This window comes from Stegodyphus dumicola, chromosome 5, assembly GCF_044657685.1.
Source record: "Stegodyphus dumicola isolate Sdum_Otavi_A_Nest chromosome 5, ASM4465768v1".
In the NCBI taxonomy this organism is placed as follows: domain Eukaryota; kingdom Metazoa; phylum Arthropoda; class Arachnida; order Araneae; family Eresidae; genus Stegodyphus; species Stegodyphus dumicola.
Window position 1 is genome coordinate 205,418,810 of NC_140772.1, and position 23,698 is coordinate 205,442,507.

A 23,698-nucleotide genomic window follows, 5' to 3' on the forward strand; every position below is an offset into this window, starting at 1 on the left:
ATAACTTTAGGTAGAAATTCACATTAATTTCCCCTGTGTTTTTATTTTTCATGTACATATAATCTTGGTAAAAATTCAGATAAATCTCCAGTATATTAATGTGCATTTTTTCACAAAAAAAAAAAAAAAAAAAAAAAAAAAAAAAATGTGTAAATCAACTATTTCCTTACTAAATCTACTACTGCATTTTTTGTTAAACAAAACATCAACAGAACATCAGACTTGATATTGTGTACAATGTCAACACACTGTGAAGTTTGTTCAAATAAAGATAAATTTAAATTCTGATATTAAAGAAAAGATGATTTTATGCATCCAGAATACATACAAAAATAAAGGATAGGTTTCTGTGGCCCACTAGGGAAAAAATTCTAAAAAATTAACTTCCAATTTGGAAGCTTCAGATTATTCGTATTACAATTTAACAATGTAAAGGACATTTACCATTCAAAATTCTGGTTTTCCCTATAAATCCCTTTTCATTCTCGCAGCTTCAGAATTTGAAGATAACCTCATTTGTAACTAACCTTGAAATTCTTCCCATTCTTTTGAAAACTATAAACACTGCACAAATTTCCCCTTCCGATTTGAAAACGTTTTACTTCAAAAAATTTGCAATACAAAATATATGAACAATGTACAAGTCATATTTGAACACTGCATATTTTAAATTCTTGTCAGTTTTCAATCTTAAGCATTACGTTTTCATGCAAATTTTTAACATTTATCTAGACTTAAAAGTTTTAACTTTTCTGCAATTTAAATTTTAACATTTCCAAACAGTACAAGTTTTTAATCATTCATGTAGCAATATTTTTTTAAATTTTTTAACTATTCCTTCCTCACAGAAAATTTTAAAGAATTTGGATAATTTCCATAAAAATATAAGCACAAAAAATTAAACATTACAAGGAAATATGACAGTAAATAATGTTTCTATTTATTGCATTTGTATGATATTTCTTTGTTTATGAAGCAGGGGCTGTCAATTTAAGAAAATGAGTTCATGAAATCTATGAAAAAATTTCAGATACATTACAAAAATAAGATGGAGACCTGAAAAACCAAACAAACTAAAAATATCTATAAAGTAACAAATGCGGGGGGATTTTATAACATGACTTTAAAACATAACAGAATTGATTTTTGTTATCACTTTATAAAGGCACTTAATTTAGTAATATAAATTAAAATCATTACTTAAAACTCTCAGTCACTTTTTTTAAGAATGGTATGTGCTATAATTATTTAGAAATGGAATTACACTTTCTACATATATTCATTCCCTTCTGCAAATCAATGAGTAGTCTGATTTGGAATCAACTGCACTTTTAAATTTTTTCTCCATAAGGAAAACTATCTAAACAGATTAGAAAATAATACTTAAATTTCTCTTTGTTTTGTAAATGAAAGCACCTCTTTCAGAATGAATCAAATTACCTAAAAGGGCCATTGCTATAAACAGCAAGGAATTTCTTAAAAGGGGGAAAGCATAAGGTATGACCCCCTCCCCTTTTTTAAGGATCTTACAGGCTTCAAATCACCAACCTCAAAAGGTTAAAAACTTAGAGATTACAAATGAAGTCTTCATAACTACACCTTTTTCTTTTCTCCAATTTCAATAAAATGAAAGGCATTCAAATTACTGTCTGTTATTAGCTCTCTATCACAATTTCACTTTTTCAGATGCAGTTTCATTACATACTTAAAGAAGAAAAATAAATAATCTGCAGGCATCTATGTACTGTTTTTTAAAATGAAACTGACCTCTACCCTAACTTACCAATAATAGTTATCATCCAAACAAGCACATATGACAAGATACCTATCCAAATGCATGAAGATAGGAATGTTACAAAAAACCACCTTTCCCATTTGCTTTTACGACAATCAGGAACCGTGAAATAACAAAACAGGAGCAGTGGAAGTGATAAAACCCACAGAATTTTACGGCAGGTTCCTGCGGGAGGTGAGAATATATTACTTTCTTCTTCCTCAGTAACAGGCAGGGATGATTCAAAGCTTTGCAGTTCTGAAATGAAATTAGAGTATAAAGAATTAATAATAATCATTCCTGATAAAAACATGAAATTTGGGAAAAAAATTTTAAGGAATGCCTCTGTGAAAAAATAAAAAGTAAAAAATGTATAGACAATTTATTTATTAGTCATTAAAATTCTACAACTGGTTTAGATCATAAAATAGTTATGATAAGAATACCTTTAGAACTCAGAATTAAGTGAGCAACTGTTACAACCTTACTTGAATACAAGAAACCGAACTCAAAATTACTAACAGTTTACAGAATGTTTAAGCGACCAGAAGTCAGGAATTTCAGTGCCATGTCTTGCATCAGAATGTATCCTGTAAAATCTCTGATTTTGTATAGTGCCAATCTATCCAACACAAGGATGCTTTTATGGGATTAAAAATATGTCCAATAATCAAATTAAGCATTTTACGACACCTTTTTCTAGAGAATTTGCATGGTTCACAGGAATAATGGTGAGTGATAGAATTTTTTAATCTAGTAATATTTTTTCCTTAAAAAACTGGAAGATGAAAATGAATCATATGTAGACTTACACAAATCATTTTTTGAATGTGTAATAAAAATGAAAAAACATGGGGGAAAGCTTAACTCTCATAAGAAAGTATTTTAACAAAGAGATAATGTATAACAAATTATTTGATGATATACTGCGTTAAAAAAAATATACGCTGCAAGATTAAAGAACTATGCAACTATAAAGCTGAAACTAAGGGAAAGTAGATAGATCCCCCCCCCCCAATTTCCAAAGCATGCATTTATTTCCAATTTGTAGTCATTAATAACGAAACTCTGCTTACTGGGGGAAAATATGGCCACACAGCATAAATCCTGATTATACTGAAAACTCTCATAATGATTACCTCACATATACAGCCATTTCTAAAAGTGTACAGTATTCCTGAGAATGCAAATAACAAAATGCAGTTTCTTAATCGTTTGAATAATAAAAACATGCCTCAAAGTTTTTTTTTTTTCCCCATCAAAACTGTTTTGCTGCAGAATGGCTTGTGAAAAGTCTGATTGCTTTAAATTATGCTAACAAACTTTAAAAATATGACAATTTCTATAATTTCAATGCATTGAGAGAGAAACTTCAGTTTTTATTATTAGCAATAGATAAAAAAAATATTGATTTACAATAGCTTAGGAAAATTACTTAAAATAAAATCTATACAAAATATGCAAAAAAGATAGCTGTTTACATTATTTTCTTAAACACTGATCACATATTAGCCCTTTGCATTATTTATAATTAATGTCTTACAGTGTTTCTCAAAATAAAGCAGAGAACTTTTTGAATTGAGAGTTCTGCAAATATAAATTAAAATATTTTATACGGCTTCTGAAGAGCAAAAACTCTAATTAGTAAAATATTCATTGCTTTGTTAAACTAAATGCAAAACATTTCATATATTTATATACAAAATTAACAAACATATACATAATTTAAACTTCTGAAGAGCCATCTAAAAATTTCATAATTAGTGTTGTCTAAGCCATTATAGAATCATTAATCATACGCAACTTAAGAATTGGAATCGTTCCTTGAATTTAATTGAAATATCTTGAATTTGTTGGCATTTGGCACTACAAAGTGATCAAAAACAGCAAATTCTTCTTCAGATATCTCTATGAATTTTGTATACAAATATTTTGTACTTACTAAAGCATAATTAACGATGTTTTACTTAAGTTCTTTATGGCACAGTATTAAAAATTAGATTCTATACTTCCTACAAACCGTTTTAAAAACATTTTCCTAAAATATTCTAAAATACTTCTAGACTCTGCAATTAGTAGTATCCCTCTAAGACCAATATTTAATAAAATAAATACTAAAAATCATCTTTCTTGAATGCCTACATGTAAAAGAGAATTATCTATATTTTTAAATTATTTTAAAATTTAGTCTAAGGGAAGAGAAAATCAAATTTGTCGACAGTTTAAAAACTGAACAGAAATATATGCTTCATTGGTTAACAAGGTTTTACTTATTGCCATAAAAAACTGTTAATTACTGTTATGTATGAATACCAAATAAACCCTGAAGTTATTAAAGAACAAGTAAAATAACTTTATCTAGTACTTTCTGTTAGTTGTTTAGACAAATTTTACACATTATATTAGAAAAGCACTAGTTTGTTGCTTATACATTCTTCATTCATATCCATATATTTATTCTTAGCAGAAGTAACATGTTACCATCAAAAGAAAAGTACTGAGAATCAATTCAAATTTTTATATCAACAGTGACTATCTATACAGAAATACAGAATGAATATTTTCATTATATGAAAATTCAGGAGACTGATATAAAATGTTTTAATGCAAATAGTCTTAAATAACATAGACTTCTTCCCAAAAATATAAATATTAAACATAATTAATATTATATAAGAGAAAGAAAAAAGGAGAAAAATAACTCACATTTATGAACACCAACTGAAAACATTTTGACAAATAGATTTGTCCCCCCCCCTTTTTAATGTCACATAACCATAGAATTTTAAACATATTTCACATTTTAACAACTATCAAAATGCAAATAATAAAGTAACAACATAATAATGAAAACAAAAGGCTACACCAAATATGTATAAAATATTTTTACACAAAAATTTATGTGTCTGCATTTAATTTTCAAAGCAATCAATTTTAAATACATTAATGTAATTGCACATGTAAAACTGTGCAGCATGTTTAACACCCTTAGGCTGTGTTCAGATGGGGGCATAAAGGGCATAAGTGGTTAGAGCCGAACTGTGTTGCCAAAACAACCAGTCTATGCTATGTCACATAATCTGGTTTAAGGCTTGTGGCACAAGGTTCCAAGTTTTCAACTTTATGCAGAGTTTGGGATAAGCGTCGAACAATCAGAGCGAAGCGGCTTTCTTTAGACGATTTCACTGTCACATCGAAGGCGACATTTTTTTAAATATGGATCACATCGTATCCGAATGAAATAATGAGTTGATCTCACAAGAAATCTATGATGATGACATGCATTTTTAATGAGTTTTCACAATAAATTGAAAAAAATGGATGAAACTCGTAAAGCGAAAGTTAAGCTCAGGATCACACGCACTGTGTATGATCCTGTAGACGATTGATCCCATCCATTATTTTTCATTTTAATATGAAAATTCTTTAAAAAATGCATGCTTGCAAAAATTTTATTTTTTCTGTGTAAATTATTATTATTTTCTTTCTGTTTATTATTTTTGTATGAATTATTACTATCATTTTCTTCCTGTTTAATTATTTTTGTATTTAAGAACAAATTTATTGAAAAAGCTAGAAGTATTGTATTGCTATTTGCTTCAAATTCTGATTTTCTTTCCAAACAAACTTCATGAATTAATTTTACTAAAACATCAAATCATTATCAAGAATCTGCTTCCCCCCCTTTTTTTTTCAGTAAAAATATTACTTTAAACAAAATAAAAAAATTATTTTCACTTATTTAAGAATAGTCACAATAGTCAATTCAATGGTGTAAGCTTTGTATAAGTAATAAAAAATTAATTTTTTGAGAAAATGCTCTTATGAATTCCAAGAAGGAAAAAATGTAGTGGAATATCCTTAAAACAACAGTCTAGATAGTTTTGTCTCCTGTTGATCTCTGTTTTTTAATTACGTTCTTCATGAAAGGAATTTACAATGAAACTGAATAACACACATACATAATTCATAACATGGATTATAATTTAATGAATAGTAGTTGTTATTATTATCCACTCTTTATTAATATCATTTGAATGGAATTTTGATCATTAAATTCATGATATTTCTCTGGTAAAAATTCCTGGATAAGGTATGGATGTTTATAATTTTGTGTTGAAATTAAACTCTTTTGGGTTCTTTAATATGCATGTCTGCCAGTGAGTGAAGAATTGTCATAATCTGTCAGCAAATGAAAAATCATTAAAAGTAATTACTTCTGACAACAGATGTGGATGAAACTTACATCTATGACATCTCACAGCATAGCAGAGTTTAATTTGAATTATTCATATGATGTAAACATACCAGTTTGCAGAATTATCAACAAAAATTTCTGAAAGTTAATGTTTACTATATACTCTAGTCTCTCGAGTGTACCCCCCCCCTTTTTTTTCAGAAAAAGCATATGAAATTCAGGTGTGTGGCTTATACATGCAAATTATTAGAAATAGATGTATACAAACAGCTGGCAACTCAGCAAAATGTATTTAATGATTGAGCATAAAATACATTGTTGGGTGAAAGTGTTATAGTATTGTACTACTTGTGGTTGCTAGTCATGGTGACCAGTTGTGGGATACTAGTACTAGTGATAATTGATACTGGTAGTGCAGCCAACTACTGTAGTGATTGACAGTGACAGTGAATAAGGACTGCTAAGCACAGAAACATGTTTATTTTGATTGAAAATTTAACGAAAAAATTAATGTATGGTAAGTACTGTTTTCCGCTTAACTGCATTCACACCTACAAAATCGAAAAATATTATATACAGGCTATCTGTCCCTTATCCTCAAGATTTTTTTTTAATTAGGCATATTTAGAATATCGTATTTCTCCTAAGAGAAATTACATATAAAATCTTAGCATGATTGAAATAGCTAATGATAATTAACATTATCATTAATATTAAACATTGAAGAAGGTTTCATATATATAAATATGCATGTGCATGTTTATAGTATAGAGAGTACTACAGTACAATGCAGAAATATTCCATACTGCTTTGCACAGAAATATGTGCCAACCAAGTATTGGTTTTTCGAAAAAATATCTCTGAACCATTTCGTTCTTTTTTCTTTTTTTACCTTCTTCCATTGTCTCTTGGCTTATAAGAAGGGTAGATAAAAGAGCATTCTGTTGAACCAATAAAACTTTGTGGTGAGCTGAAAAAGCCACGACACAAAATAACAAAAACAAGCAGAGCGAGCACGGGAAATCAGTCGAGCTGGAAAACAGCGCAAGAAAATTTTAGATACATCCCCGCATGCACAAATTTAGCTTCTCTTATTGGCCACAGCTTAAACCCCCGTCTCGCAGGTGTGAACGGAACTCCCGTATTTTATGCCCTTATGACTATGCCTCTATGCCCTTTACGTCGCAGTCTGAACGCAGCCTTAGGGGTATTTTATTGGTATGACATAGTGTTGTACTAATAAAAAAATATATTTCAAAAGAAATGCTCCAGTTCAGAAGTAAAAAATAATAATTATACTTCGTGATGGCTACAGTTGATTGCAACTGCATCATTATGCATCGTAATGCCATTATACCATTCCACTCACGACTGCTAAATTAATTGATGACTTCTTTATTCTCTCATCATACCATTCCAAAATATCACATCTTTGAGTCAATGGGATTCGAACATAGTTTCATATCTTACATAGATATGAGTGTGTTTGTGTGTGTTTATATGTGGAAGGATATTTGGGGATATGATATAGTAAACATATAAATCACTTAACAAAGATGAAATAAATATATTAGAAAGTTTCAAATATTTTGAAACAACAAAAGAAAGATATAACATTATTTATATTGTTTTCACCCTACTTGTTAGCAGGTATTTAAAAAAAAACTAAAGAAAAAAAATCTCAGCTATTAAAAAGTTTATTATGACTTCATTTCTTGGTAAGAGTGTTGGCAAGGCCACAACATGGGTACAAAGCATGATTTTATATCAGTAGCTCCTTAAAATTTAATAATTTACAAATTAAAATGAAAATCCCAAGATTAATTTAAAGCATTAATAGAATTTTTTTAAATTGATGGTTAATTTAAAAAAAACTATCAAACAAAATTATTATTATTAAAATGAAATTAATTCCATGCATAAAAATAAACCATCAAAAAACATAACACTTTCAGCAATCATTAAAAAAATTACAAAATATTTCATACTAAATTAAATGTGTCATTTATCATCTTTCAGTTCTATCTTTAGCTGCTAACAAAATCTTAATCAGATCTTTTAAAACATTACTGCATGTCTGAAGTAACTGTTGTGAATTTCTATCAATATCATTGGTAAATTAGTTTCTTCTGATATTGTTGATATTAAATATTTTTTTAGTAATTTTAAATTGAAAAACTGATTTAGTAACTAGTAGCTACTGATACAGGTGACATTAAATAAATATGTAATACAAAGACAGTATCTGGAAACACCGTAGGCAATGGCAACCATTTCTATGTTTCTAGTTATGTTTACATTAAATTAATTAAATTTTATTCACACTTTGAAGAATACTTTTCTCACTGCTTAATATTATCATTCAATGAATGTTATCAAGTTGTGGACAAATGTGATCACATTAAATGACATTTACTACAATTTTATGTACTATGCATATTATAATCAGGAATATGCATTTAATTGGTTGATAACTAAAATATATTGCAATAAAATATGCTCATTATCACATTTATACTTTATCTTACATGACAAACTTTGATTAATCAACATGACAAATTATATAGTATCACAAAAAGGTACTTCCTTGTTAAAGAGGACACTATATAATTTTTTTCATTACTGATTGGCCAATTAAGTTTGACAATTTACGAAACTATACAGTCACCTTAACTAGGAAATACCCAGAAAATTTATATTCAAGTGCCATAATCTAAGATTGATATGAATTACCTAAATGATCAATTCTAATTAGTGAAATAATTTATTGTACCTGAATTACTAGAGCTAAAATGTTTGTCACAAAAACCATTTTCAAGAAACCCCTGGGTCATATCTGGAAGAGGATGATACATTACTCCATTAACAGGCTCAGAAACTTTGCATCCAAAGCGAGATAAACATTTCAGACTTGTGATCCATGCTTCTACTCGTTGATTAACAAACATAAACAATATATACACTATATACAAAAGTAAGAAAAGGACAGATTCCACCCTGAAAATATAGAAAATCACATACTTAAAACACGAATTTAGTTTTCAAGAAAAAATGTCACAATTAATATATTTAAAAAATTTAAAAGTCAACTGACTAAAGTCAATTTTTAATCAATTTTACATAACTTTTGAGATAATACTTTAAATTTAAACTAAAAACTGCAAATTTGCTTTTACAACATTTGCATAAACTCATTTTGTTGAATTTGTCATGTCTAGACATTTCTTCAGGACAGTAGATGATTTGGGGGGGGGGCAAAAGAAATAAAAAGAAGAAGAAGAATAATGATGCACATGTGGACCTAACAAATGGGATAAATTTGCTAGCAATAACTTAACTTGCTTTAAAATGTTTTATTATTTCTGCAATAAAATACAATGTACCTGCAAAAATCATGTGGAAAGTACGGTAGAATTCTGATTCATTTAAAGATGTGATATTTCACTGAATATTTCCCTCTCAAACATACTGGTGTATTTAAAAACGATCACTACCATTTAAGATTTTAAAAATGATTTTTTTTTCAATTTACTTATTTAGTATTTTTAATGAGTAATTAATATTTCCAACTTAATTAATGAACAATTAGCTACTTCATTTTGTCGAGACTTGCCATTCTACATGAATATGTTTTTTCCACATCCGAGCCTCAATGAATCAGAATGTTGAAATATATGATAGATATTGCAGGAGTATGAGCTTGTTTTTGTCTGTTGTCAACAGCTACATAAAATAAATTGATTATTTTGTTTTGTTTGCTTGTTTGTTTTTTCAATGCAAGCAAACATTTTTGAATTTTCACAAATTTTACTGTATTTGTTAGCACAATCAGTGATGATTTAGAAATCAAAAAGTCATGTTTTGACAATCATTTAGACATATTCAAATAAAAAAAGAGAGAGAGATCATCAATTATTTAAAAGAGAAGAATACAATTTACTTTTTCCGTAAAAGCTAAGGAAAGCAAAGGGGAAGACTTCTGGCTGGCAAATCACCAGAATATTATCAAGAAATGATATTATAAAAATTAGTCATGTTCAAAAGCTCATCATTACAGTTGAAAATGAAAAAGAGACCTGATTATTTATTATGCTTTTATAGAGGAAAATTTTCAAAGAATTCATGAGAGTCATTTAGCAATCAGCCAAGGTGGGTGAAATAGAATGATGGAAGAATTTAAGATAAAGTATAAGAACATTACAGTCAAAATTATAATTACATAATTTAAATTTTTTTTAACCTTTTCAAAAGAAATAAAACATTCCAAGAAAAGGTTTTCTTGTTGAACCAATAAAAGTAGTGAATTAAGTTCACGGTGTCAAGTTGATATCACTGACATGTATTCACAAGCAGAGACTTTATAATAGTTTATCAAAGCCATTTAACAAAATTTGTTTATTAAAAGCATTAAAAAGAAAATAATCAAAGGGGGTTATTTACAACCTTCTGGGTGTTTTCACAAAACTTGGAGCACTGTGCATCTTGCAAAGTGACACTGACTGAAAACTTGCTAATAAAATTATTGAAGAAGTTTGTGGAATGTGAAATGAACTCAAAATTGTTTATGGAAAGCCATAATATTATCAATCAAAAGGTTCAGTTGAAAGAACAAACTAAGACATTGAAAAGATGTTATCCACTTGGTTTGAAACAAGCAATACGACAAAATGGACAGAAGGAATAAAATTCATTCAGTTCATGAAAAATAGAGCACATCATTCTGGAATAGACTGCAATCCATATGAAGCTGCATTTGGCTGAAAAGCTAAAGTACATTTAAGAGCCTACTGCCAATCAGTACTTTGTCAGAAATTGCAGATGAAGAAAATCTTGCTGTATTAAGAGAGTAATGAGGATGTCAAACTTAAGATAGTAATCTCAACCAAGGATGAGTATACTGGTGCAATGAATAATGAAATATGGAAGTGGAACTGTGTGACTCAAGTGAAGACTTGGAGGTAATAACTGTTGTAAATCCAATACAAAGAAAAATATGAGTGTTGGATGAACAGATGGGGAACAACATAATTCTGAAGTAGATAAGAAAGATAATGAAAAGAGAAAAGTAAAAGGTTTCATTGATGTTGAAATGGAAGACTGTGAAGAAAACACAGAAGAATCTTCTTTAGCAGTCAATAAAATCTTAGAAAATATTCAAGAAGACAGGCACTAGAAAATATTCAGGAAGACAGGCACAAAATAATAAACAAGTGGGAAAAATGTTCTAGCTTTTGAATTTAAAACTTCCAACCACTAATGTATAGAAAACTGTTCAGATAAGAATGCCAGATGTAGACAGGAATAAGGCTGACACAAAGATTTTAATAGCAGTAATAATTTCTAAGGAAAATGAAAACTGATATAAACTAGATACAAAACATGGCTTTTTAAACCAACTCTACACAAGAAAGGATTTTAATGTCAGTATGGAAATGTTTATTTCAATCCAAATATTGAAATAAGACTAAAAGAATGTGCTTATTAGAATTCTAATTTAAATGGTCAAGGACTTATATACTGCAGTTGTACAAGCAATTGTAACTCAAATCACTGGTAATGTAAATAGTCAGAAACCCTTTGTAACTTCAAATACCACAGACATTCTTTCTGCCCAATTAAATAATTTGTTAAAAATATAAGAATATTGTATTTGTAATGCAAAATTTTTGCAATTTGCTGTTTGTTAGAAATGCAACAATACTGTATTTTCAATGTAATTTGTATGCAACTTTTTGTTAAGGTGTTTGTGTGTCATGTAATTTGTTTGATGTAATAAATAATTAGTGTATCTTATAAATAAGCATAATCATTAATATAAAACATTATTTTACACTCACAAAATTCCATTACTAATAAAACTGCTATGTATTTAACTTTATGCACTTCATATAACTTGACATTAGAATTACATTACAGTTTAAGGTATCAGCTTATTATTTATAATTGCACTAACCAAATTTGATTGGTATTTATTCATATTTCCCGATCAGTGCGATTATTTCGCATTATTTATCATATTAACCAAAAGATGTGGTATTTATTAATAATAACCTGTTACTATTAATACTAACCGAAATATTTCATTTTGACCATAACATAAATATTAGCCAAAAAAAAGCTACTGGAAGCATACTAATCAGGCTAGTTAAATTTTACAGAAAATTAAAATATTTAAATTAGCATGATCATAGTTCATCATATAGAGTATAAAAATACTTAAACGAGTAGTAGAATATTTCATGTGAATAAAATATAATGATATAAATATGAATTAGTTAAAAAAAATAGGTTCTTCCACTTAAATGGAAGAAATCTATTTCTTTAGGCCAGTTTTTGGAAACAATACACCAATCTAACACATATTGCTAAAATATTAAATAATACACCAGATAAAATGAATAAAATGTAACTATATTAATAACTTACCATGTTACACTTTCATCTCGTAAGGCAAAAAGTAGAGCTAATATGCTGATTAAGTAGAATACACAATCTCTAAACATGGGCCACCAATTTAGGTAAATAGCCTGTAATTACACATATTTTTAGTACATGTGCAGGTAGATTAATAGAAATTACATACTATTTAGTAATGATGAATTTCAACATTAATACATTGCAAAAAGTTTTGATATAAGTATATAGAAAGTTTGAAAAATTTGACAAAAGGATTATGTTTTAAAGAGTCATGAATAAGTACTCCCACGCAGAATAAGGTGCAAAATTTTACAAAAATTTCTTAAGTGAGAGGATTCTGTAAGTGAGTATGAACTTAAAGTGAGTTTGTATTTGTAACTTAAAGTGAGAGGATTTTGTAAAATAAAATTCAATTTTTTAAATAATCTGTATGGAACATTAAAACATACACATAAATAAATCTAAAAGTTTCTGGGCTGACATACTTTTTTTTATAAAAATTTTAATATTTTATTTTCCAGTATAATTACCCTAGTACTTCTTTAGTTCAGCACTCTATCCTCTTGGATAAGTAATCTTAAAGTTTTTCTTCAAAATGCTCCATAAATGTTCTTTTTATCCCATCAACATCATTAAACCTCTTTCAATGAAGGCCAGATTTCAAGCTGGAGAACAAATAACCACTTAAAGTAAACCTGGGTTATAAGGAAAGGGGAACAAAAGCCTCTTGTAGCCACATATCTTCGCTGCTTCTCTACCAATGACAGCTAATGCACAGGAGCATCATAATCGAGAAAATGAATTTCACTACTCCACATTCCATGCTTCTTTTTAATTTCATTGCACAATTTATGCAGAATTGCTTGTGTAATATTCCCATTTAATGATAGTATTTTTTTCCTCTAAAGTGTATGAACAGGATTTCTTGACAGTCTCAAAAATGGTGGCCATTATTCTTTTCATCACATGCTACGTGGAGCTTCAGTCAGTTTTTCTCCACTACACTGATTCCTATTCAATACAAAATCACAGTATGGTCAATCTTTCATTTTCAGTTAAGAATGGTCATAAAAGTTTTCCTTGATTTGCACTGCAATAACTGCTCACAGCAAGTAACATGTTGCATTTACTATGCCACTGAAAGAAAATGGGATATATATCTTGCAGAGACTTTTGTTCACGTGAAGATGTTGCTGTATAATGCAGAGATTACTTATTCTACATAGATTTGATCCTTACTACTTCATTTATTTTTAATCTTATATCACTTAACACATTTTTCTGGAGACAAGCATTATTTTCTGATGTCAATGCTTCCAATGGTTGACCTTCATGATAAATATCTCCTACACATTTTTGTCCCAAGCAAACTTGTTTAGTCATGCTTTCACTGTAGAAAATAGGTAGGGAAGAAAAAATCATCATACACATGACCCAAGCATTGTTTATTTCTTTGGAATTAAGACATTTTTAGCCAAATTTAATCACAGAACGATATTCAATTTCAAACAATTTAGAGCAAACTCGCATATCATGTCATTCAGTAAGCAGTCAAGAAAAAATGCAAATGATTCCATTAACACAATTTTTTAATTTAATCACTTAGTACTGCCACTGCAATAGGAATTTATTGCAAGCATTTTTTTAAGTGTGAGACAGTTTTTTGGATCTACCCACATAAGGAAACCATACAAAAAGATTTTATTTCTACAAAATGCTTCCACCCACCATAATGAATATACTGCCATAACATTCTACACAATATTTTCAATAAATATGTAAATAGAAATATAAATCTAGGAATAAGATTTAAAAAATTAAAACTTGTAGCCACCTTTCTCAAAAACTCATTATCCTTTTCCAGGTTTTCTCTGCAGATAATGATCCCCCCCCCCAAAAAAAAAATGCTAGCATGCCCAGTTACATTATCTTGCTAATATACATGCAAGAAAATTAACAGGATGAAAAAAATAAGCTTCAATTTTTAAAAAACTTGTGTACATGAATACAATACTAACAAAATTAAACTCAGTGGTGTAACAGCCCTAATGGACCAAGGCCTGCAGTGCCCAAAAATCTGCTTTCTTGACCGTGGGCACCGGGGTGCATAAGCATATGCCCTGAACAAGTGGTCAGCTTGGTCGCAGGACCCCTAGTATTTAATAATATATCATATTAATGGCCTTTCGAAAAAGTGACTTCAATTATTTAAAAATTTCATATTTTCTTTCTTCAGGATACATATATATTAATTAATGCATACAGTGAAAATGTTTATTTTTGAATTTTCATTATCCCTTTAACAATGATACACTACTATAAAGTAACAATTTCTATACTGATGACCTAAAAGCTGTCTCTTACATGATACACTTTTACACGTGATAATATAACGCACTTTCAGTGATGGCAGAAATATTTTTAATTAGTTTATTTTTAAATTTTTTCTTTTAACAAATACTCTCTTTTGTTCCAAATTAGAAAAAAGTTCATCATTACACTTTTCACTGTTCAGATAAAACTGAATGCTATGACCCTATTAAGTTATACACCAAGCATGGTCAAACCGCAGTTCATTGAGTCATATGATACACAGCTCTTTGACCCCTTAAATGTGACTTAATTGCAACGAACAGTAGTATGGCTAGATTCTAAAACGGAAATTATGCAATGACATGCTTCTTTATCAATTAGTAATACAGTCAAAAGTCGTTAATTCGGACACCCATAATCCGGAATGATCTATAATCCGGACCTCAAAGCTACAAACTTTCTGCGCATGCGTCGCGTTCACGCATGCGCACAGCGTTTACGAGAGCGCGTAAGACCCTTACGGCTGCGAATATGTTTGTGCGCATGCGCGTTTAAATTGTAACGGAGTTACACGCTAAGCTAAAGTTATCTAATTCAGTTAATGTTGCCGATTGCGTTGTTCCTTAATCTTCGAATTGGATCCGGCTTATTATTTTTTGCAGACTGTTAGAGCAATTTTATAAAAGTAAGCTTGAACTTTCGATTATGTCAAATAGAATTTCCGATATATATTTACTACAAAGCGAAAGTATGTTTTGAAATCCGAAATCTGTTTATCAATTTCACGCTGCTCTGCGGCAGAGGGGGGGGGCAGAAACGTCATTATTAGATTATGATAGATTAGAAAGATTATGTCAAATAGAATTTCCGATATATATTTACTAATATGTAATTTGTATCTACAAAGCGAAAGTATGTTTTGAGATCCGAAATCTGTTTATCAATTTCACGCGGCGGATTGGAAGTTGATTTGTCAGCACTATCCTTATCTTCAGGGCAGATGTTTTTATTTTATTTGGTTTATAATTCCATACTAAGTGTAGTATTTCATTCTGTCTTTGATATGATTTAAATCAAGTTCCTCGTCATTATAATTCGCTTCCGATAATGAAGAAAGTGACCCAGAGGTTATTGAAAACGAAAACATTTCGATTGACAAATTAGTCGGTATTCTCAACACAGCAATTATAGGACTTGAACAGCGGAACTTTGTAACTAAACAAGAAATTATGTCTGTTTAATAGAATTAAAGAGAAAGTATTATCACATGAAACGAAGCAACTTACATTGAAGGAAATGTTTAATAAAGTAAACAAATAAATATTGAGCTTTTTCTTTTTGTAAATTTTGATACCCTTTAGATCATAATTGTTCTTTATTTCATAAATTACGGTTTCATATTTTTAATTTTGTAATTTTTGCATGCCATCTTCCTGATTTAAACTGATAATCTATAATCCGGAAAAATCGATAATCCGGAATCGCCGAAGTCCCGACGAGTCCGGATTAACGACTTTTGACTGTATAATTTTTTAAATTGCTTTGTGTGTTAAGTAAATTCATTTTCAAACTGCTCATTATGCACTAATCATCAGAGTTGCAAACAAAATATTAAACAATTTAGTTTCTGCAAACTGCATTATGTAAGCATTATGTTATTTCTTAAAGTGGGTAATGGTGATTAGAACAGCACAAAAGACTAACATAAGGGTCATTTAAAATGTTACGCATTATTTTTTTCCTCTCAGGTTTTGTTTTATTATAGGCAGATTCTCGTTGAATGGTTTAGGCAGACATTCAAGAAATCTCTTTTCAGGGAGGAAAAATGCAGTCCAGATGGGGATTGTTTCAAAATTAGAGAGATTACAGCTCTGGTGGAATCATGTATAGACTTATTGATGAATGAGGTAAAACTTCTCATTTGGTTTGATTACAACCTTTTCATGTCTATTCCTAAGCAAGTCAGGTGGTTTTTGTGTCTTTTTTTCTGCAAAATATTTGTTATGATTTGTAATAATATATAGCAATTACTTTTTATTCACCTGGGGCTCTATCTTTCACACTGACTTATTGCGAATTCTAGGCAAAGATCATCATTCACTTCATCTCACAGTCAACATTTTTTATATCATGAAGAGGTTTCCTAACTGATTAATTGCAATTTAAACTCAAGCCCAGAGTCACTAAATCATGCTGTGTAAAATTACACGAGAAAGAAATCTTTCATTGCTATCGTCAAATCTATATTTCAATAAGGTCGTGTCAAGCAGGAAGGAAACCATTAGGCACAAATTCTTTTTTTTAATAAAGCTTTTCTCAAAACATTGCATACTGATGCTGGCAATGTAGCAGTTGTTTGACATATTTCTTTGCATACTGACAGACAATTCTTCTTACCTTCAGCATCACATTTCTTTCTTCTGTTGACAGTTTTGGTCTGTTTGGCCTTCAGTTCAACTTTGGTCCGTCACGAAAGTGGGTAACTGTACCCCAATTTATTACCTGATTACTATTTGGTTTTATGCAATGCACTGTAAAATTTGATACATTCAGAATATCCACCCCCCTCCTGAGAAGTTATAAGGTATTTCTCCTGCCTTCTTAGAGTAGCGATCAGCACACTGGGCCTGTATTCCAGAGATCTGTGGTTTGATTCCTGGCAAAGGCGTTGCTCATTTTTCATGACTCCTGCTTCCAAAAAAAACCTAATGTCTCTACAGTGACAGCCAAACAAAAAGGTTGGTGGATGATGATTCTCTGCACCCAGGATTTGGCAATTGGGTCCTCTAAAAACTCCAGTCACCCTCTAAAAGGGGGAGTGTATAAGGTATTTCTCCTGCCTTCTTAATGTAGTGGTCTGCACACTGGGCACATATTCCAGAGGTCCATGGTTCGATTCCCGACGAGGGCGTTGCTCATATTTCAAGTCCCCTGCTTATAAAAAAAAACATCTAATGTCTCTAAAAAGTATTCATGAGTGAATGCACTATGTCACTAAAATAGGCGACCCGTGACATTGCCAAACTGTATTTATGTAGCAACTCAAGTATGCACACTTGAACAGGAGATAAATGCTGATTTCCAATGAGGACCACATTTTCACTTTCAAATTCAACAGTCATTAGCCTTTATTTTTAAAGCACTGAGTATACATTTATACAAGGGTTGGAACTTTAATAGTGGCAACACAGGTGAAAAAACGCTGCGCAACAAAACCAAAGAATATCGCATATACCACACGTGAACTACATACCTACCTTACCTCTCAGCAAAACGACTCGTCCTGCCTATGTCACGTGCATGCGGAGTGATGCGTAGAATGAATCCTTGTATTAGCTCATGTTCTAAAGTAAGTGTTGTCAGGATGTTTTCAAAACAAGAACAACGATGTTGGATAAAAATTGAATATGCCAGAGGTCGTACAGCACAACAGTGTCATCAAGGGCTTCAAGATCTACCCACATAAGCAAGATGGGTGAAAGCATTCAATGAAGGATGCCAAAACGTGGAAGACATGCTGCGGCCAGGTCGTCCAAGTGTCAGCGATGCAGACGTGCAAGCTGTTGCCGCACTAATGGACAGTGATCGCCGCCAAATGATTCGTCAGCTGGCCGGACAAACAGGATTAGCGCATACAACTGTGCTGCAGATTCTGAAGGAACGCATGTCCATGAGAAAAACTGCTTCACGATGTGTTCCACATCAATTGATGGAAATGCAGAAATGGCTACGATACGATGCTGCCCGAACCCACCTGGAGTGCTATGAGCACGAAGGAAATGCTTTTTTACGCCGTATCATTACGCTGGATGAGACTTGGGCCCGATCATACCAGCCAGAACTGAAACGCCAATCAAACGAATGGCGTCATCATGGGTCACCACAACGTTCGAAATTTCGTCAGAACCCCAGCAATGTGAAAGTTATGGTGATTCTCGTGTACGACTGTGATGGTGTCATCCTAACGCATACCGTTCCCCCACAGCAGACCATTACTGCTCATTTTTGGAGCACAATCTCCGACCAGCTTTGAGAAAAAAACGGTGACACTTTCTGCAGAACGCTCCTCTCATTTTGCATGACAATGCTCGGCCGCATGCAGCGCAAGCTGTGATTGATTTGTTTAAGTGATGGGGCTGGGAAGTGCTTTATCATCCACCATACTCCCCAGATATAAGCCCTTGTGACTATGACTTAATTCCTAAGATGAAGGAACCACTTCGTGGCACTCGCTTCCAAACTGTTCCTGAGATTCTTGCGGCAGTAGACCGGTCCATTCAAACTATCAACAAAACAGGCACTGCTACAGGTATTCTGCGACTTCCACATTGTTGGAAACAGGTTGTACACAATGCTGGTGACTATATTGAAGGACTGTAAAACATGGTGACATGAATCACTTTTGTATTCCTTGTAAATAAATAGTTGCCACTATTAAAGTTCCAACCCTCCTATATATATATATTTCTTGTAAGGAAACATAATGGGACTATGGAATCTGACAGCTGTTGAAAATGTAAGCATTACATTTCTTCAGAAATATGGCATTTACTTTACAATAGAGAATGCTAAAATTCACATTTCATGAAGCTGTACTTCATAAACTATAGAATTTTATGGATCAAAATTTATGCACAATTTTCAATTTGTGCAATTCCCTAATGTTTCTTAAGCTAAAACAGACAGCTGTGTGCACATGTTTAAGTGGAAACAGACCACGGTGGACATGAGGAGAACTGACAAGGTGCACAGTTCCATGTTTCTGCAATTCTCTGATGTGTTTCAAAGCTAAAACAGATTGCAGGGTACATGGGAAATAAAGCACGTCCCCCCAAAAAAATGCAAGTGTTTTATTACAGTCTCTTGAATTTTTAATTTTGTTAACTGGTTACTGATTTATGTAATTTTAAATGTTACATTTTTAAGTGGTTTTCCAAATGGCTATTGACTTTTATCTTTTAGTTTGGTGAAAAATTAGTCAGCATCAATTTTTTGACTTTTTGGGAGGATACATGGTAATCAGAAAGTACCTAAAATTTACTGGAATTTTGCTATTTAAACTTTGAGTGTTGAAATGTGATGTTTGATTTTTATACAGTCATAGTACCCCACACACCTATAGAATATATTTAAAGTATTTATCTCTTCAAAATACAGTACTCTAGAGACTTCAACTAATGCTTGCTTTTGTCTCAAGCTTTTAGTTGCAATATGTACGCAATTTGTCCAGCCATTTAGGATTACCAGGAATTAACATACAATTTCTTATGTAGTACATCAAAACATAGCTGATAAAATATACTGAAAAATTTATGGTCCTCCTTTCAAATCTGAAATTCAAATGGTTGAGCATCAAGCAAGCTTATATTGAAATATATGGCATAAATTATGAAAACTACAGAAGAGGTAAAAAAGATGGAAGCACAGAATATGTACGAACAGCAGAATTTTTCATATCTCAATCTAGCATATAACATTTGTGATATTTAATTATACCTGACATCCTTCTTTTAATCTACACTTAGAACTAACTAACAACTAATTATTCTATAAATGTTTTAACATTTCTATAACCATTAGTTGATAATTCTTTAATACACTTTGAATAGAAGTGGATACCAAAATATTATTAGTAATATCAGCATCCAACTTACAACACTGGCATGTGCAACATTTTATATTAAACCTTCTACAAATTAAGCTGAGCAATCAACAATATTTATATTAACCATCTAAAAGTTAAGTAAGTTAGTTCATGAAACTTCGTTTTTACTGTCCAAATCAGTGTTTTCATTACAAAGTTGATATGGGGCAGGAAAGAATTTCATTCCAGTTGCATTTCTTAGTTTGCAGTGCAGCTGCCTTTTGCAGTACTTTTTAAATGTATCTACATACATTAACATTATGGTGATGTATCTCAAATCTTGCAGAACAATATAACAAATATGCATAATTTTTAATTTGCAATGGAAAAACTAAAAATAGGTCAAATAGTAAATTTCTTCAAATTTAAATTCTTAAAAAATTTCCAGCTTTTTAAAAAATATTTTTCAAATCCTCCAAATAAAAATAATAAGAAGGGAAAATAATCTTTGACTTACTATTAAAAGTTTTTAAATAAAATAATGTTTAAGATCTACATTTAATGAAACACCTCTAAGAGAATACACTTTTTAAAAATGTGCTTATGTTTATTAAAAAGATGCAAATGAAATTTAGTAAATGAAATACGTAATTAAACTTTTGAATCTTAAAGTTCATTTTTCAGTATAGCTTGATAAAGATGCGTGAGTAATAGCTAGTTCAAAATTCAATTATAGCTGAATAGTTTAACTGGTAAACCAATGGAATTACATTAGTATTGCAGCATTTCAAGAGTTCTTAGGAATATCCAAGAGCTATTTGCAATAAGTAATCTATGTCCAAAATTAACAAGACAATTCAAGAATTTGTAAGATAAAGCAGTGTACTGACCCAATGTGAAACTCTGTGCCATCAAAGGATAAAATTAGTGATTCAGAAACTATCAAAACTGAATAATCACATTCACTTTCTAGTGAATCAATAACTAACTTTCATACTAAACTTTCCAAAATTTTGAGTTTAAAAAATGCTTGGCAGTTTTTTAGAATTGCTAAATGTATAATTAGTGCTAATATTTGAGTCTTAGAAATTCAAACTTTTCCATGATTTGCAGGATTTGAATGTCTCCTCCTTAGAAAAAATAAAATGTAACTGTTAATTCAGTTTGAATCTAAAGAATTAAATCGATTGTTTAGGATAGCATTTGATCTCAGTAAAAGTCCCTGTGAAAGTAAGTCTATGTGAAAACTGTATTGGAAAAACTAAATAATTATTTTTATATGAAATCCTGTAAAGCTAACACCTTTATAACCTTTCTCAAAGAATGCATATATGAACCAGATTCCTCTAGAAAGTTGTTCATGAAGGCATCCCTCCAATTTGGAAGATAGTCCATATATGTCATATCAAATTCAAGGAAACCTTTCTCAAATAGCAATTTTTCCCACAGTGGGCTGCCATGTTTCACTTACATTATTCTTTCACAGGCGTTGCAGTATATCCCTTATAGTACATCATAACACTTAAAGTAAAAATTATGGAAAACTGGACTTCCAAAGACAATTCAGATTTTCATTATTGTTGGTGATTATATCAAAAAAGGTTAATACCTTTTTTGAAATGTCAGCCCTTTTTTTCATCGAATTAGCAATAATTTATTTAACAGTTTATTTAATTGTTTATATAATGTATCCTTAACTGAACAATAATGTGTTACAACAGTTTTCAAATTATAATAAGTTTTTACTCTACTTTTTCCACAAAGATAAGCTCTGTTTTTTATAAATCCTATATATCATAAATATACACTGAATACTAAGTTGAGGATATTACAAATTTTGTATTTCAAGAGCATGAAAATATATATGTATAAATTATTGGACAGAAGAGACACCATATAGGCTTTTAAAACACACCAAAATGCTATATCAAATTTTACAGAATGAAATTTTCCCCGAATTATCATATAACTCAGATTGTTATATCTCTTTTTAATATAACAATATTCATCATTTTATTCTAGCCTGATCAGTTCTTATATTTTTATCTGATCCTTTTGTATTACTGAACTTAAAAGCTTACAATATAGCATTAATATGAGTTTTCAGAAACAAAAGTCAGCAATTTAAATTTTGCTGTATATTTTCAATAAATGCATATATAAAACCAAAGTTATTGAGTAAATATTTCAGCAAGTACATAAGACAAAAGAAATAAATTAATAACCGAAAATCATGGCTTTCTATGAGGCAAGTCTAGTGTTATTTTTTATTGTAATAACAAATATCATTAGCTATAATAAATTTAACTTACACGTCCAGCAAAAAGGCCACATATACCTATCACAAAGGCAATGTTATAAACAGCTGAACCAACAACGGTGCCGATGCCAATGTCATCCTATGATAGGACATTTGTCAACAAAAGAAAATTATTAATACAAGAATATTATGCATTAATTTCAGATGTATTTTCAATGCTTTATCATGCTAAAATTTAAATTAATATACAGCAAAAACAAATTAAAATAAAATAATGGTAAACATGGATTCAGTACAAATAGATTTTTTTCCCTCTTCTCTGCAACAAATGAAATAACTAGATTGTTTTCCCTCTTGTCTAACATATTAGAACTTAATTGCTAATAAACATGAAAGGAGAAAATAAATTACACCATGTGCATTTAAAATATATACCATATTTCCTCCCTTTTTTCACAAATTTTATTGTCTGAAAATCGAGAGGGCAGTGTCAATGTAAATAAAAAAAATTATGACTTTTAGAAAATCAGTAGGATGAAGTTAGCAATAGTAGTAACAGCAATAGTAGCAACAGTAGTAACAGCGGTAATAGTATTAATAGTAGCAATAGTAGTAACCACAGTAATAGTATTAATAGTAGCAATAATGGTAACAGGAATAGTATCAATAGAAAAAAATAATAGGATGCAGTTATGGTAGGAACATAATAACTGAAAAGTAGTCATGTATAAACTACAGGTAACTATCACAATATTATTTCTTAAAAAGAAATCCACATTCCAGTTAGAATACATAGTAATATTAACATTATAATATCTAATAAAATATCTTCATTTCTACTTCCCATAACTTGAATCCTCTTATTATTGTCTCTGGTACTCCTTAAGCATAAATTCATCCATAAATAATTAGAGAAGGTGAATGTGCAGATAAAGCTGATGTTAGGGGTTTAACCACCTGGTGCAGTTTTTACGAGTCCTAAATTCTGCTGTCTAAAAGCCTCTAAAACATCTAAATTTTCAAAATTTCTAAATCTAAGAATTTCTAAAATTTACATCTAAATTCTCACAATTTGTACCTCTAAATATTGCTGTCCAACTCCTCTTCTAAAAAATAAAATTTTTGCCATCCTTATATGTTATGGCTCAGTGT

The 23,698-nt window shown here is 30.4% G+C and overlaps 1 protein-coding gene across 2 annotated transcripts in view; it reads right to left on the reverse strand.

The window, feature by feature from the left end:
- The window catches only part of LOC118188350 (putative sodium/potassium/calcium exchanger CG1090), a 132,835-nt gene that overhangs the window by 22,765 nt on the left and 86,372 nt on the right, over positions 1-23,698 (reverse strand). For both annotated transcript variants that reach the window (XM_085817582.1, XM_035358765.2), the window contains exons 5-8: positions 22,599-22,685; positions 12,399-12,499; positions 8,746-8,969; positions 1,784-2,032 (exon numbers count right to left, since the gene is read on the reverse strand). In XM_085817582.1, coding sequence (XP_085673708.1) covers positions 1,784-2,032; positions 8,746-8,969; positions 12,399-12,499; positions 22,599-22,685 — 661 coding nt within the window. The remainder of the gene's footprint in view (positions 1-1,783; positions 2,033-8,745; positions 8,970-12,398; positions 12,500-22,598; positions 22,686-23,698) is intronic.